Source organism: Heptranchias perlo, chromosome 24, assembly GCF_035084215.1.
Source record: "Heptranchias perlo isolate sHepPer1 chromosome 24, sHepPer1.hap1, whole genome shotgun sequence".
In the NCBI taxonomy this organism is placed as follows: Eukaryota; Metazoa; Chordata; class Chondrichthyes; order Hexanchiformes; family Hexanchidae; genus Heptranchias; species Heptranchias perlo.
The window spans coordinates 36,042,877-36,060,257 of record NC_090348.1 but is presented as its reverse complement, the minus strand read 5'-3'; the positions used below and the strand labels follow the sequence as shown (position 1 = coordinate 36,060,257).

Sequence of the window (17,381 nt, the reverse complement as noted above, 5' to 3'; positions counted from 1 at the left end):
TCAAATACTACAGTGTGGCTCGCAATTAAACTCGCGAACCTTTCCGGAACCCCTTATTTAAATTTCAACCTCTTCACCACACGAGTGGTATAAGTCTAAAGTTATGAGTAGTGCAATATGAAAAAAATAAATTATTGTGGTGGATTACTTAATAAACATGCCCCATGAAGCTTTGTCAATTTGTTGCACAGACCATCTCATACATTTGCCTTTTTATAACATTCAACCAATACTAAAATTTGACATCTTTTCCAATACATTATGAAAAGTTCATAGGACACAGTAACGTACCAGCACTCACTGACTGTAACAAATAAAATTTTAAAAATTTAATTCAGTGCCCATAGCATCAAGTTTGTTTTGTCATCAGCAACTTTTCTGATGGTCTGAACTATTTACATATCATGCATTTTGATAGAAGGAAAAGCCAACTACTGAAACAATCTCTGATGCAATCAAAAGAAAGAGTTTATATTTACATAGTACCTTTAACATCACAAGGAATGTCCCAAGCGCTTCACATCCAATGAATCATTTTTGACATGTAGTTATTGCTGTTAGGCAGGCAAGCGCAGCAGCCAATTTACACAGAAGGTGCCTCAAACAGCAAGATGATGAAAACCAGTGGTGTTGGTTGAGAGATAAATGCTGGCTAGGACATCAGTACAGCTGCCCTGTTCCTCTTCAAATAATGCCTGGGGTCTTCTATATCCACCCAAACAGGCAGTCAAAGCATTAATTTAATGTCTCCTTTGAGAGCCAGCACATCCGACAATGCAGCACTCCGTCAGTAGTGCGCCGAAGTGTCAGTTTCACATTATATATTCACATCATGGAGTATGGCTTGAACCTACAACCTTTTCACTCAGAGCCTACATAAATATGTACATGTCTTCTAGTTTGTTAATGCCACCACTTCCATATTTAAAAACTGTAACATTCAGTTTGGTGATGTTCCATCCTGATCCTTTCTAGAGGGGCTACTAGTCACAGCAGCATCAATGGAGTACAACATTTAAATGAAGAACTGCTGAGAAAATGAGACAACCCCACAACCGAAGGAAGATGAAAACAGTTTGTGCAGATCATCGACAGGGACTTAAGCCATGGGCTTCATGGACTAGATCTTTCTTGTTTATTTTAACACAAAAGATATAAACAACAGTGTAGGGTTGGAGTACATTTTGCCAATCATAGTCGTTATCTAAGTTTGAACTAGTAGCACTTGTCATGTTATCGTCAGCACAGCTGTTTATTCTTACCTGATTAAATAGCAAGAATATTTCAAACATGTTGCAGCTCTTGCATCACAAAGCGAGGGTGGGGGGGGGGGCAGTTCAACGGTATTGCACCTTACACAATGTTTTCATTTCAATCAGATTGTAAATTAAGGGAGAATTTTGATTTGTGGAGAACATCAGTATATCCCCCCAATACAAAGCAGCAGTTAAGTTTCCAAAACAATCAATGGTCTGCATCATAGCTGCTACCTAAAGCAGAGAGAATTAGGCACAGACGGGGGCAGGGGGAATAATCAAAAATCTTAGTTGTGCACGTATAACGATAAACAGAATGCTGGTAATCTGAAGTAAAGCTATAGCAAGTCAGAGTTCTGATCCATTAACTATCTTTCTCTTTCCAGACTGGCCTGCTGTGCTTTTCCATAATTTTTTGTTTGTATTGTGCATCCTGGTTTTAATCCTCGACTTTGCCTTGTGCCAAAATGGTCCTAGACAACGTTAAGCGTCTAAATCACAAGTTCAGCTTTGCAATGAGACTCAGGACAGAGATGAGATCTTGAGATTGTCTGGACAATCAAAACAAAACAGCAACTATCAACCCACTTGCTCAAAACTTCTACAGTATTATGCAGCAAATTGTTCATTGTACAATAACTAGACAGGGGAGGAAAAATGCAGAGATAAACGCGTGCCATTTAAAAAGTTTAACATTCCACATGTGCATGCCAAGACTGAAATTCTCAAACAAAAGCAACATGGGTTAGGCCACATAGATCTCAAAAATGAAACTGGAATGAAACACTACTTAATCTTTATTTGAAGTTCAAGTTTTCAAGTTTCAAAGAAATCTGAAGGACTGCAGTTTGTTTTCATTTCAAAATAGAAAATTTGGAAAACAAGTCAACTTATTTCTTTAGAAATGTTTAAGTTCTGTTGATAGGGGTAAATTAGATACAACTTTCTCATAATAATGCAATATTTGAAATGTTTCTGAGGATGAGCATTACAAAAAAAGAACAAGAGTAAGTCAGGGGGATTTCCATCACAGAAAACGTTGACAATTTGAACTTCATTGGCTGTGACAATAAATTCTTATATTTTACCAATTTTCTTTCCAAAACTCCCTTATGTGGTTCACTAGTTAACAACAGCACCGGAGGCTGAAAAGCAGAGAATCACTAGATTAGCACTGCAGAATCTTAAAGCCTGGCTCAGTAGTAGAGCTTCAGTGATAGAGAGGCCATATGCAATTGCAAACGTGTCTGTTGTCTTTCGGATGAGACATTCAACTGAAGCCCCCTTACAGGTGGATGCAAAAGATCTCATGGCACTATTTAAGAGCATACAAGTTTTCCTGTTGTCTTAGTCAACATTCCTCCCTAAACAAACACCATCAAAAACAGATTAAATGGTCATTTATCTCACTGCTGTTTTTGGGACCTTGCTGAGCACAAATTTTCTGCTGCATTTGCCTACATAACAGTGACTGCACATGTAATTTATTGGCTGTAAAGCACTTTGAGACATCCTAGTTGCAGAAGAGGTTCCCTTTGCTTTGGCTATAATCCCAGCCTCAGCAGATCCCCCCTCGCTACTCCAGCGGAAAATTCACATTTCACTGGTTAGGTCACAGCTGGAGTACTGTGTGCATGTCTGACTAATTTGATTGAATTTTTTGAGGGGGTGACTAGGCGTGTGGATGAGGGTAACGCAGTGGATGTGGTATACATGGATTTCAGTAAGGCCTTCGATAAAGTCCCCCACAGGAGGCTGATCAAGAAGGTACGAGCCCATGGAATCCAGGGTGCCTTGGCACTTTGGATACAAAACTGGCTTAGTGGCAGAAGGCAGAGGGTGATGGTCGAAGGTTGTTTTTGTGACTGGAAGCCTGTGGCCAGTGGGGTACCACAGGGATCGGTGCTGGGTCCCTTGCTGTTTGTGGTCTACATTAACGACTTGGATATGAATGTAAAAGGTATGATCAGTAAGTTCGCTGATGATACAAAAATTGGTAGGGTGGTAAATAGCGAGGAGGATAGCCTCAGTCTGCAGGACGATATAGATGGGTTGGTCAGATGGGCGGAACAGTGGCAAATGGAATTTAACCTGGAAAAGTGCGAGGTGATGCACTTTGGAGGGACTAACAAGGCAAGGGAATACACAATGAATGGGAGAACCCTAGGCAAGACAAAGGGTCAGAGGGATCTTGGTGTGCAAGTTCACAGATCCCTGAAGGCAGCGGAACAGGTAGATAAGGTGCTAGAGAAGGCATATGGGATACTTGCCTTTATTAGCCGAGGCATAGAATATAAGAGCAAGGAGGTTATGATGGAGCTGTATAAAACACTGGTTAGGCCACAGCTGGAGTACTGTGTGCAGTTCTGGTCGCCACACTACAGGAAGGATGTGATCGCTTTGGAGAGGGTGCAGAGGAGATTCACCAGGATGTTACCAGGGCTGGAGCGCTTCAGCTATGAAGAGAGACTGGGAAGATTGGGTTTGTTTTCCTTGGAGCAGAGGAGGCTGAGGGGGGACATGATTGAGGTGTACAAAATTATGAGGGGCACAGATAGGATGGATACTAAGGAGCTTTTTCCCTTCGTTGAGGGTTCTATAACAAGGGGGCATAGATTCAAGGTAAAAGGCGGGAGGTTTAGAGGGGATTTGAGAAAGAACTTTTTCACCCAGAGGGTGGTTGGAGTCTGGAACTCACTGCCTGAAAGGGTTGTGGAGGCAGGAACCCTCACAACATTCAAGAAGCATTTGGATGAGCACTTGAAATGCCATAGCATACAAGGCTACGGACCAAATGCTGGAATATGGGATTAGAGTAGACAGGGCTGATGGCCGGCGCGGACACGATGGGCCGAAGGGCCTCTATCCGTGCTGTATAACTATGACTCTATGACTCTATACCAGATGTCTTTATGATCTCTCAAAGGAGCTTGCCAATTTAGTCGCAGATTGCCCTAAGCTATGGGTAGTTCTGTGGTGTGAACACTCAATAGGAACTGTAGCAAGACCGACAAAACTTATTTCACTAAAGACCCCAGCAATCAGGAGATGGGTCAATTTTGTATCATCTGACTCACCTTGATTCAAGTCCAGGTTCAAAAGTTGAAATAGTGTGCACCAATTAGTCCTCTCCTCAGTTCACACAGAATACAATACAGTAGTCATATCTTTCAATTCTCTAATGTTATTGGATATTTCCAAAAACTCTTAAAAAGAGGACAGAAAGTGTACAAGAAAATTATACTCTTGCAAATTATTTGACTGAGGGCAGCAGTAAGAAAGGATGGTTTTATTCAGTTTTTGCTCTGCATCCATCACAATCAAGACTGGGAGAGCCCTATTGTATTATTTGGTTCAACTTAGTAATATCAGGTTTTATATCAATGCACATTACATGAGAATAACACGGTTATATTATCAGTATGTTTAAAAAGGGAGAAAGGGATAGACCGAGTAATTACAGGCCAGTCAGCCTAGCCTTGATGGTGGACAAATTATTGGAAACAATGTGAACGGACAGTATTAATAGTCATTTAGAAAGGCACAGATTAATCAAGGATAGTTAGAATGGATTTGTTAAGGGAAGGTCGTGTCTGACTAACTTGATTGAATTCTTTGAGGAGGTAACCAGGAGGGTCGATGAGGGTAGCGCGTTTGATGTAGTCTACATGGATTTTAGCAAGGCTTTTGACAAGGTCCCACATGGCAGACTGGTCAAAAAAGTACATGCCCATGGGATCCAAGGGAGAGTGGCAAGTTGGATCGAAAATTGGCTCAGTGGCAGGAAGCAAAGGGTAATGGTCGACGGGTGTTTTTGTGACTGGGAGGCTGTTTCGAGTGGGGTTCCGCAGGGCTCAGTACTAGATCCCTTTCTTTTTGTGGAATTTATCAATGATTTAGACTTAAATGTAGGGGGCATGATTAAGAAGTTTGCAGATGATACTAAAATTGGCCATATGATTGACAGCGAGGAGGAAAGCTGTAGACTGCAGGAAGATATCAATGGACTGGTTAGGTGGGCAGAAAGGTGGCAAATGGAATTCAATCTGGAGAAGTGTGAGGTAATGTATTTCGGGAGGGCAAATAAGGCAAGGGAATACACAATAAATGGGAGGATACCGAGAGGTGTAGAGGAACAGAGGGACCTTGAAGTGCATATCCACAGATCCGTAAAAGTAGCAGGGCAGGTAGATAAGGTGGTTAAGAAGGCATACGGGATACCTGCCTTTTTGGCCGAGGTATAGAATATAACAGCAGGGAGGTTATGCTTGAACTGTATAAAACATTTGTTAGGCCACAGCTTGAGTACTGCGTACAGTTCTGGTCACCACATTACAGGAAAGATGTGATTGCACTAGAGAGGGTACAGAGGAGATTTATGAGGATGTTGCCAGGACTGGAGAATTTTAGCTATAAGGAAAGATTGGATAGGCTGGGTTTGTTTTCTTTGGAACAGAGGAGGCTTAGGAGAAATTTAATTGAGGTGTATAAAATCACGAAGGGCCTAGATAGAGTGGATAGGAAGGACCTATTTCCCTTAGCAGAGGGTCAATAACCAAGGGGCAGAGATTTAAAATAACTGGTAGAAGGATTAGAGGGGAGCTGACGAAAAAAAATTTCACCCAGAGGGTGGTGAAGGTCTGGAACTCACCACCTGAAAGGGTGGTAGAGGCAGAAACCCTCACTGCATTTAAAAGGTGCTTGGATATGCAATTGAAGTGCAGTAACCCACAAGGATACAGACCAAGAGCAGGAAAGTGGGATTAGGCTGGATAGCTCTTTTTCGTCCAGCACAGACGCAATGGGCCAAATGGCCTCCTTCTGTGCTGTAAATTTGTCTGATTCTATGTATAGTAATCTAGCAATAGTTTGCAGCGTGCAAAATTCTGAAGACCTGCAATTCTTGTCGAAAGAGAGAGACTTTGATTAGTTACTGTACTTCAGTGACATGGCAGCACTAGTAACATACTGAAATCAAATTTGAAGTAGCCTTTTAAACATTTAATTAATGTGCATTCTGGAAGATCCGTTGCAACCCAGAGGGGCTAACACTGCTATACTTGTATTTTAAAACCTGATAACTAATATGAATTTACCGATTCAAAAACAAGAACACATATTCTCTAACTTTCATGAAAAGTAATTGATTAATGTACCGAAAGTCATATTCTCTAAACGCCAAATTCAAAGTCAAAAAATGGAACTGTTTAAAATCAAATCTTACATTAAGCATTAAAAGGAGCAAACTCCAAGAAATCTGAAGCTCAATTAAAATTCCTTGTAATCCATGTCAGATTATTTTAGGACGTATTGTTAATTCTATGAATCTGGTCATTCATCAAGAACATGAAGCACAAAGAAACTGTGGACAGCTGCCGCTGGTAGTTATTATTGACATGGTAAAGCAGCAATAACAAAGCAGTTCCCAAAACCAGTGGCTTTAAGAATTAATTGTCTCCATCACATTTACAAATTAAAAAGCTCATTCAAAAGTAAACTGGAAAGCATCAGTAAATTGATAAACTGGCTCAATACTTGGCAAATGATTAGCTAAAACTATTACCCAAAATATAGCCTGTGTCACAAAATTAACCAAACAGAATAAAATGTACATCAAAAACAATAAGAAATGCCCAAGAATGATTCCGAGAGAGTAATCTAATCTTGGGGTTCAGAAACGACTTCAGCTTTGTTATTTGCGATGCCATTCCATCCACCAATTAGACTATGACTCCATAATAATTTCTAAGTTGATACTATTTCTGGTCTAATTTGAGTTAAGCATGGGGATAGGTATAGAAAGAAGGGAGGGAGTTTTTTTTGGCCAGTGAGACAATTTTCCTACATCTAAAAGTGCTTGGAACGTCAGGTTTTTTTTTCGGCAACCTTACTGGTAATTGTTACTGACATAACAAAGCAGCAATAAATCAGCTCCCCAAACTCGTTTTTTTAGGAAGTAATTGTCCCTTTATTTAACTTAAAATTTAAAAGAGCTAATTCAAAAGCAAACCAGAAAACAAAGTCACCTGAACTGGGCAAATTCTCAGCAAAGTAAGTGAGCAGGGAAAAAAATACTACCCAAAATTCAGTCTTGAGAGACAAAAATTCCAAGAATTTAAGTCACCTCTTGCTGTACCATAAATTCAAAATATCTTGGATGCAATATCAGTTAGTGATACCCTTGCCAGCTATTGTAACAACAGACCTTTATCTGAGACATCCCACCCCCACCCTCACTGAATCCATGAGACAAAGAACAAGAGCCCTTTCAACACTAAGCTTTCTCAGTATTTACCAAGTATCAAAATTAACACTGACCTACAAGAACCGTATTGCCAGATTATCCAGCATCGTGTGTGTGTGTGTGTGTGTGTGTGTGTGTGTGTTAAACTTTAAATACTGGCACATATCCACCTGTGCTAAAATATTTAGCACACGTTTATCTACTAGAATCCAATGTCCACTTAGTACCCACCGGTGTATATATATATTCTTGTTCTTCCTACAAAAGAAGTTCAGACAGAAGCATAGCTGCAACTCAGCTTATTATCTAGTTTATTATTTAGTGAGAAGAAAATATGTGCTCTGCCAATGGCTCATCTTGTTAAGACTGTGAATATCTGTGCCATATGTAAATAACAGTAAGATTCCAGGATTGATCCTGAATAGATGCTCAGTTAGCAGTTATCAACCAGGGTAGTGTTAAGGGCACTCTAATTTACCTCAGCACCCTTGGGATATAGCGGACAAAAATCAGCCAAGGTTCCTTTCCTAACCCCAGCTGAATGTGTGGACATTGAGAGACGACAAGGTTAACCAAGGAGAACCAAGATGTGGAGATGCCGGTGATGGACTGGGGTTGACAAATGTATGGAATCTTACAACACCAGGTTATAGTCCAACAATTTTATTTGAAAATCACAAGCTTTCGGAGATTATCTCCTTCGTCAGGTGAATGACTGACTGAGGAGATAATCTCCGAAAGCTTGTGATTTTCAAATAAAATTGTTGGACTATAACCTGGTGTTAAGATTCTTTACAAGGAGAACCAAAGCATCCGAAAACATTCTCAAGACTTATTTTTCTTTCAGAACAATGCAGTGGAAAATTTCTGACAGTAGCAGGGGATGGTTGGGGGTGGGGAAAAGAAAAGGAAGAACTGTAGTTCCCGGTTGTCAAATGTTTCAAAGGGACATTGCCCTTGTGATTTCTTTTCCAACCCGAGTATAGGCTTCACTCCAACGACGTGAAGAAGATGCGCAAGAAACTATAACTATTTCATCGATATTAATTAAGTCTTGATAAGGTATCAAAAACCCAGTCAGAAACTAGCTAGTGTTCTATTAGCAGATTTGCTTCTTCATTTTGTGTTTATCATTTTGATTGGCAAACACAATATTAGTTCTGTGCTATACTAAGCGTGCAAATGATTGAAATGCAGTGAAAAGATTTGAGCATACAGTGCAAAACTATCACAATATAAACTGAGCCTTCCTTACCTAGTTTAATCAAGAATTCACGTTCAAGTTCCTGCACTTGCTTGATGGCCTCTTCAAGGGAGCCGCAGAATTTCATCTTTGGACGAAGCAGCTCAAGTATGTCACTTATCATGTAGTCAACATCAATAGGGAAAGGGTGATCTTTTGTCCATACATCTAAACTCTTCTTCCACCAGATGTAACGCTGCAGATACATTAACATAAGGCTCAAGTTTTTTAGTATGTACAAAAATTATGTAATCACGATTTCAATAAATATGCACACAGCAAGGTTCCAGAAACAGCAATGAGATAAATAACCAGATAGTCTACTTTAGTGATGTTGGTTGAGGGATAATATTGGCCAGGACACTGGGAGAACTCCCCTGCTCTCCTTCAAATAGTGCTGTGGAATCTAATATGTCTAACGGAGAGGTTTAACATCTCATCCAAAAGATGGCCCCTCCAACAGTGCAGTGCTCAGTACTGCACTTATGCGTCTGCCTAGATTATATTCTCAAGTGTCTGGAGGGGTGCTTGAACCCATGCCCTCGTGCCGCAGAGACAAGAATGCTACCATTGAACCAAGGCTGAGATACCATGGTATCATTTGAGTTTTCCACAAGTTTTAGCTAACACTCCTCCATCTATTAAAACCACAAACAGATCTACAGTTCATTTATCTCATTGCTATTTACAGGATTTTGCAATGCAGAGGCATTTACTTACTTAACAATGGAAACTACAAAATTTATTGGGTGCAAAACACATATTTCAGAGATGTGATCAGGTGCTACATTAATTAATGCAAGGTTTTTTAGACTTTCTTTAGCACAGCACAATTCTCTGTCACCTCCAAAAAAAAAGATACCATCACAATTTTTGACTACTTAAGTTTATAACCGGTCACTTCCTATTTATACTCTTAAATCCAAAAATGTTAAGCATTTCAAAATATACAATTACAGTTGACTTGACAAATCCCAATTATTTTTTAAACCATGTTCTCTTTATAAATGCAAACGGGGAAATAGAATGAAACCAGATCTCTATCTTCTTTCAATCTGACTTGGCAGTTTGACCAGTGTAGCAGCTTGGTCCTCAGTCTGCCAAAACATGCAGATTAAAAAATATTTGGGGAGAGGTGCTTTTAATTTTATTTGACCAGATGCTTACTCTTCAACACAGATTGAATAGTCTTTACAAGAAAATTTAAAAATACAGGTTTCCATACAAAGTCGCATTGCTCCTCAGCATGGTGATCTGAAACAGTAGGATAAAATTAACTAAAATATATCCCCTACAAAGTAAGAATTTTGTGTTTGTATTCTTAACACAATGTGGAAGGAAGACAAAAACTAGCTTCTGTAATACATATACTTAATTCTTTTGATTGCTTAAATTTCTACCTAATATTTAACAGATAACCGTTATAAAGGTGCTCTCCAAAAATTCTGGCACAATTGGATGTTTGAGCAACCAAATTTTTGATTTTTTCCGAATTCCTATATGCATTGCTGAGAGATTTAAAATATATTATTGAATTTTTAATGGCTTTGCTAACAGTTAGCTGGAGGAAATGATATACTTTTTAGTTGTGTTTTTTGTAACAAGCTGAAGGGGGTTATAGTGCCACCTCTGGAGAAAATCAATGTTACCCACTGATTTCAATTAAATGAGAATGTGACAGCATTACTAACTCAAGGATTTTAATAAGTGTATAAATATATATACATTCTACTGCTATTTTGTGAAGGTACTGCTTAAAGTCATTAAAAAAAATACCTGAAAATATACAAGGAAACAGTCCAACTTTCGTTTGCTGGAACCTCTGTCAAAATACTGTCCACAAGTGTCCAGCAGAGTGCAGACCAGTCGAATACGGAATAAATGCTCTGGTGGGTCCAGAGGTGTCGCATTGCCATCAGCACTTATACCAAATGTAATAAAGGAATACAAAATTCGGAAGATGACTGCAGACTCTACCATTCTATAATTGTACAATTCTCCGAGGAACTTAACACTGCTGATACGCCTCTGGTTGAATTTGGGTTGGTTGACCTGTAAATTAAAGACAGCTTGTCATTACAAGTTGACATATGTAAGATCCATATGTAGAAGCAGCAGGGACTGCTAGAATTGAGGACAGATTTTGAACTTCAGTTTGGTCCCCTATCAATGTTGAGTTACCTGATCTCAGTCAAGTCAGCACAGAGTGCTACAATTTGATCAGCACCATTGGGTTATAAAGTAGAAACCACTCTTCCACTCCTCCCCCCAAAACAGGGCTCCTGCTCTTGACTGCCACCAAGTGATCCCGACTAGAAAGTGCATGTGTGGATGGGGTTGGGCTCAGCTATAATTTCCTCCTATGATTAAATGCACTGCCAACATTCAATGTACTCAATATAAAGAAATGCCAATTGCTCAAGGTATCAGAGGGATACAAACATCTTAGACCCATACCCCAGAATTAATCAGCAGCTTTAGGAGAGAAAAAGTGAGAAGGAATATTACCATTTGCATTCCTTAAAAAATTGCTTCTCTGTCCTTACAAGTGATCTCATTTAATTGTGATGATCCTAATGCTTATTAAATGTAGATAGCAAGTTTGTGTTAAATGTGAATAGTATCAATTTTAGGGGCAGGGACACATTGCATAATATTTAGGCAAGATTTTATCACCTCCATTCCTAGACGGATGTCTTCCAGCACTCCATCTACAACATGTATTCCCACGTCTTCCTGGTATGGCACTAATCCCGCCAAGAGATTAGCAACACAGTGAATGCTGTTGTATTTCACGTTCCAGATGTTGATCATGCAGTTAATAACATATTCCTTCACCTCTGGATCATGCCAAGCCAATTTTCTCATCTGTCTCAACACCTACAATATGAAAGTTTTGTTAGGTATATTTTTTTTAAATGTACATGGCATAGTCTGCTTCCATTCCACACTTCAATCCCAATTAATACTATCAATACACAAAGTAGAATCACTGTTTATGTGTAGATTAAAATCTGTTATTTTCTTGTCTTGTAGCATTATTGATGGGATAAATGTAAACATCGAACATTTAATTCATTATACTGGGCCCGCATGTGTATTTTTCCTCTATTTCTTAAAATATACTTTCTACCTCATTGGATCTCCCTACACTAGCTGGGATGACATGCAGGTAGCCTGTTTTTAAGACCTGCAACTCAAGATAGCCATTAGGAGGTACAGGGGAGCAATTTGGGAAAGGAAATGACTCAACCCATGTGCTGTTTTCCCTCTCCCACCAGCTGAAAGCAGATAGCCTCCAAAAAGCACCTTGCTCTCTGCTATAAACAGACACAAAAATCAGGAACTCATCTGGGCATAAATGGGCAACACTGCATCCCACTATTCCATGGTATATTATATCAATATCCTGTGCCTCTCAGCTACTTGTGTTTTTTCATTTTGAAAACAGATCATCAGAGTATTAGTGCCAACCATATAGTGAACAGCAGTTTAAAAAGTCGATCAGGCACATTTCTGTAACACAACATTATACCGATTGCACACGGCCAAACGTTAAATGTGAATTAAATATTTTCACAGTATCACTTATTTTTCCTCCATAAAGAAGTAGGCCAAGCTGCACACATCAAGCCATTCTAGAACTATATTTTAGTGTTAAGCATAACTTTATGATAAACTAGCAGATCTCCCATGGCATTGCTCATGCTAAGAGTTTTATATGGGCAGGAATGCTATACCATGCAATGCATAATGTATTATTCTCCTGCTAAATAGGAGCTGTATCATTTTAAGGCTACTAAGTCTGATTGTTGTTAAGTACAGAGGCTTAGGTCAGGGCTCAATTGCTGTTGGTCTGGGAACTTTGCATATTGCAAAATGCTTCTAAGTTTCAAGCTGCAGGTCAGAAGCACACCATATTAAGCGACTATTTATCTTTTTTTTTTAAAAAACTTGTTTTACATCCGTAACAATACTTCATGTCTGAAGTATAAGTGGTGTGCACTAGATGTTTGTTTAATATAAAATTAGTGGATCTCCCTTGACATTGCTCACATGTTGAATGCTATGTTGCTTTATAAGGACAGAAGAATTATATTTTGTTATGCACAATGTAATTTTCAGCTGCCAAGAATATTCTGCTGTGTCCCTTTAAGGCCATAAAAGCTAATTGCTGTTATGTAAGTGAGTTTCAGATAATCAATTGATTGGTTAGGCTCCAGGTCTGAGATTGAGATATTTGTGGCATTCAGTTTCCAAATTTTAACCCTTTAATGAATATATACGTATCTTCAATGCTCTCTATTGGCTTAGATGGTAAGTGCACTGCCTAGCATGGAACTGTCATACAGGCCAGCGAGGTTCAATACCCAACCTGTGTGGAGTTAGGTCATCTCAGCTAGAGCAGCAACAGAGAAACTGCAGTTCACCTCAGCAGCCTTAGCTTAGGGAAGGGAGGATCTCGTTCCTTATCACTAACTCGGAAGTCCTGTTAAAATACCATGGGCGTGAATTTTGTTTGCGGACACAATCAGGCTCTCCGACAGTGGTTACATCTGAGCTTACAAATGAAGAACGACCACATGGGAGGAGTCCTGGTGGCCTGTTTGCAAAACCTCCAATGGCCAATAACCATTTACAAAATAGGATTGTCACAGGATGGAGCTTGAAGCAACAGCTGGGAATGTACAAACGGCAATGTGATAATGACCAGATAATCTGGTTTTCTAATGTTGGTTATGGGATTAAAAATTGGCCAGGACTTCCCTGTTCCTCTTCGAAACAGTGTCATGGGATCCTTTACGTCCACCGGAGAGGGAAGATGGGGTCTCAGTTTAACATCTAATCCGAAAGACTGAACCTCCAATAGTGCAGCACTCGCTCAGTACTGTACTGGAGTGCCAGCCGAGAATTTGTGCTCAAGTCTCTGGACTGGGACTTCAACCCACCACCTTCTGATTGAGGCGAGAGTGCTACCAACTGAGTTACAGCTAACACTCATTAATTCAAGCACATAATAATTGTGAAGAACTTGCTGGAGCAAAGATTTGTGTTTTAAACTACTTTGCTTACACTAACAAAAGGTGTAATGAAGTTAGAAGTAAGACACACTCAACAGAATGTCTATCTTAGTATTGCATTTTTTATAAATCTGCTTTTGGGAAAGGAACACATTTCACAGAGTGAATGATTAATTTAATTAACTAGCAGTCACCTTTTCAGTTGTGACCTTGGACAAGTCCTTGTAGAGGAGTTTGCGGATATATTCCTGAAGGGGAGGACGCTTCTTCCTCACTGTTTTCTCAACAGGTGGTGGGTTACAATAATAGTAAGCGTTTTCCACCATTGTAACATAACGAGCATCTAAGTGCATGGCCTGCTTCTTGCGCATCATTTGTTCCTAAAGAAAGGGCATTGAAACTGGTCAGCATTATTGGTACAAATGTCAGAAAAAAGAATGACTTGAAGACTTCGGTAATTGCAACATCAAATGAACATTTAAGCAAAAGACTAGGGTTGAGATTAGAACTGAGGCTATCCTTCCATCTCTAATCTGGGCTGAAATCCATTTTAGAATAAGGAAGCAAAAGTCTTATAACTAGCTATATAGATCCAAATTTGAGAGTTTTTGCATGTTGAACCCAGATCCTATACAAATTAGCAATCACACTCAGAAAAGTCATGAGGATAGCTGGTGCAAGAAATGGAAAATTCACTTCTCAAATGTTGGGAATGAGGCACTTCATTGGCAGAGAGTAGGGGGATCCTTACAAGTAAAGGAAAGTGGTTCATGCTTGATGCTTACACTGGGTACACGGATTGGGAGAACATTTTATTTCCAATTCAGACATTTCCAGCCTCAAGTTCAAAAATGTACCAACATGTAAAAAAGCACGCTATGTAATCAAAAGTAAAAAGTTTAAACACCAATCCTCATACTAAGACTAGAGCCTATCCTGAAACTATCAGTGCTGTCATTGCTCATTCTATTATGGACAACCACTTACAAGAATCCAAAAAAGCAACATTAAAAATGTTATTTCAAAAACACCCTCATTTGGCACTCGAAGTTAACATTTTGAGAACATGCCTTAAGGGGCTACTAGTTTAACTTGCCTGACTGCCTACTTCATTTTATATTCTGGAATTTCCATTGGGTATGTCTAACATCAAAATATGGCAGGCACGACAATAAAAATAAGAACACACACTGCATCAACTAAATTTTAAGTCAGCCAGCACTATCTTACCATGAACCACTTTTCTAAACTTGTAAGTTATTTAAAACATTCAACAGAATTATTTAAGTTAGAATCCAGAAAGCATACAAGGTAAAAAAAAAAAATCACACTCCATATATCTACAATTTGCCAACTTGGGAGTCTTGAATCGAACTGCATCACTGACAAAGAATTGTTAAAAGTAATATGAAGTGATTAACTTTGCCATGATATAAACATTGAGCTGCATAAATCTAACTTGTGAATTAGCCCACGGCTTTTTAAATAGTACATTACTAAAATAAAGTTATTAGAATTTGTTATTAGGGACAGAGTGACTGAGCATTTGGACAAATATGAACTGATCAGAGAACTAGCATGGATTTGTAAAGGGTAAGTCATGTCCAATGAACCTAGTTGAATTTTTTGAGGAGATAAAAGATATAGTAGATAAGGGAGTGTGTCTATGGATGTTATTTATATGAACATCTAGAAGGCATTCAAAAAGGTTCCACATAAGAGACTGTTAACAAAAATGAGAGTGCATGGAATTGGAGGCAACCTATTGGCTTAAATAGGGAATTGGTTAGGAGGTAAGAGAGAGAGTAGGGATAATGGGTATGTACTCAAATTGGCAGGATGCGTCCCCTAAGGATCTGTACCAGGGCATCAGCTTTTCACTATATTTATTCCTTCATTCAAGCCATTTATAGAGAACCGTATATCTAAGTTTGCTGAAGCCTCTAAGTTAGGAGGCACAGTAAATAGTGTAGGCAGGAGCAGAAAGTTGCAAAGGGACATTGATAGATGAAGAGTGGGCAAAACTGTGGCAGATGGAGTTCAATGTGGAAAAGTGTGAGGGCATCTATTTTGGAACCAAGAAAGATAGATCAGAGTATTTTCTAAATGGCAAGAAGCTAGGAACTGTGAATGAGCAGGGAGATTTAGGGCTCCAAGAACAGAAATCACTAAAAGCTAGTGGACACATACAAAAAATAATTTAAAAGGCTAACGGAATGTTGGCCGTTATCTCAAGAGGACGAGTATACAAAGGGATGGAAGTTATATTACAGCTGTACAAAGCTCTGGTTAGATCCCATCTGAAGTACTGTGTTCAGTTCTAGGCACCGCACCTCAGGAAGGATATATAAGCCTTGGAGGGGGTGCAGCCCAGATTCACCAGAATGATACAGGGGCTAAAAGGATTAAATTAGGAGGGCAGATTGCATTGAGTAGGCTTGTATTCCCTTGAATATAGAATACTATGGGGTGATCAAAGGAGTTGAAAGGGTAGATAGAGAAACTATTTCCTCTAGTGGGGGAGTCCAGAACAAGGGGGCATAGCCTTAAAATTAGAGCTAGGCCTTTCAGGGGTGATGTCAGAAAGCATTTCTTCACACAAAGGATAGTGGCAAGCTGTTGAACTAGGTCAATTGAAAACTTCAAAATAGAGGTAGATAGATTTTTGTTAGGCAAGGGTATTAAGGGATACGGAACCAAGACAGGTAAATGGAGTTAAGGTACAGATCAGCCAGGGTCTAACTGAATGGCAGAACAGGCTCAAGGGGCTGAGTGGTCTACTCATGTTCCTAGGAGTACTGCTCCAGGCATACAAAGAGCAGTTCAAAATTGAAAATTCTGAAATCATAACCCATTATTTTTAATTGCTAGCAAATTAAATAATCAAAATTGAATCATAGAAAATTTACAGCACAGAAGCAGGCCATTCGGCCCATTATGTCCTCGCCAGCTGAAAAGGACCCACACAGCTCAATCCCCCTTTCCAGCACTTGGTCTGTAGCCACGTTGGTTACGGCACTTCAGGTGCACATCCAGGTACTTTTTTAAATGAGTTGAAGGTTTCTGCCTCTACCATCCGTTCAGGCAGTGAGTTCCAGATCCCTGCCATCCTCTGGGTGAAAATATTTTTCCTCAGCTCCCCTCTAATCTTTCTACCAATCACTTTAAATCTGTGCCCCCTGGTTATTGACCTCTCTGCGAGGGGAAATAGGTCCTTCCTATCCACTCTATCTCGGCCCCTCATAATTTTGTACACCTCAATTAAATCACCCCTCAGCCGCCTCTGTTCCAAAGAGAACAACCCGAGCCTATCCAATCTTTCCTCATAGCTAAAATTCTCCAGTCCTGGCAAAATCCTCGTAAATCTCCTCTGAACCCTCGCTAGTGCAATTTCATCCTTCCTGTAATGTGGTGACCAGAGCTGTACACAGTACTCAAGCTGTAGCCTAACCAGTGTTTTATACCATTCCAGCATAACTTCCCTGCTCTTATATTCTATACCTCGGCTAATAAAGTATTCCATATGCCTTCTTAACCACCTTATGTACCCGTCCTGCTACCTTCAGGGATTTGTGAACATGCACTCCAAGGTCCCTCACTTCCTCTACACCTCTGTG

At 39.6% G+C, this 17,381-nt stretch overlaps 1 protein-coding gene across 8 annotated transcripts in view; it reads right to left on the bottom strand.

Annotated features, from left to right (window-relative positions):
- The window catches only part of upf2 (UPF2 regulator of nonsense mediated mRNA decay), a 148,288-nt gene that overhangs the window by 72,827 nt on the left and 58,080 nt on the right, over positions 1 to 17,381 (bottom strand). For all 8 annotated transcript variants that reach the window (XM_068005073.1, XM_068005074.1, XM_068005075.1 and 5 more), the window contains 4 exons: positions 13,959 to 14,144; positions 11,420 to 11,623; positions 10,520 to 10,795; positions 8,756 to 8,939 (listed from right to left, as the gene is read on the bottom strand). In XM_068005073.1, coding sequence (XP_067861174.1) covers positions 8,756 to 8,939; positions 10,520 to 10,795; positions 11,420 to 11,623; positions 13,959 to 14,144 — 850 coding nt within the window. The remainder of the gene's footprint in view (positions 1 to 8,755; positions 8,940 to 10,519; positions 10,796 to 11,419; positions 11,624 to 13,958; positions 14,145 to 17,381) is intronic.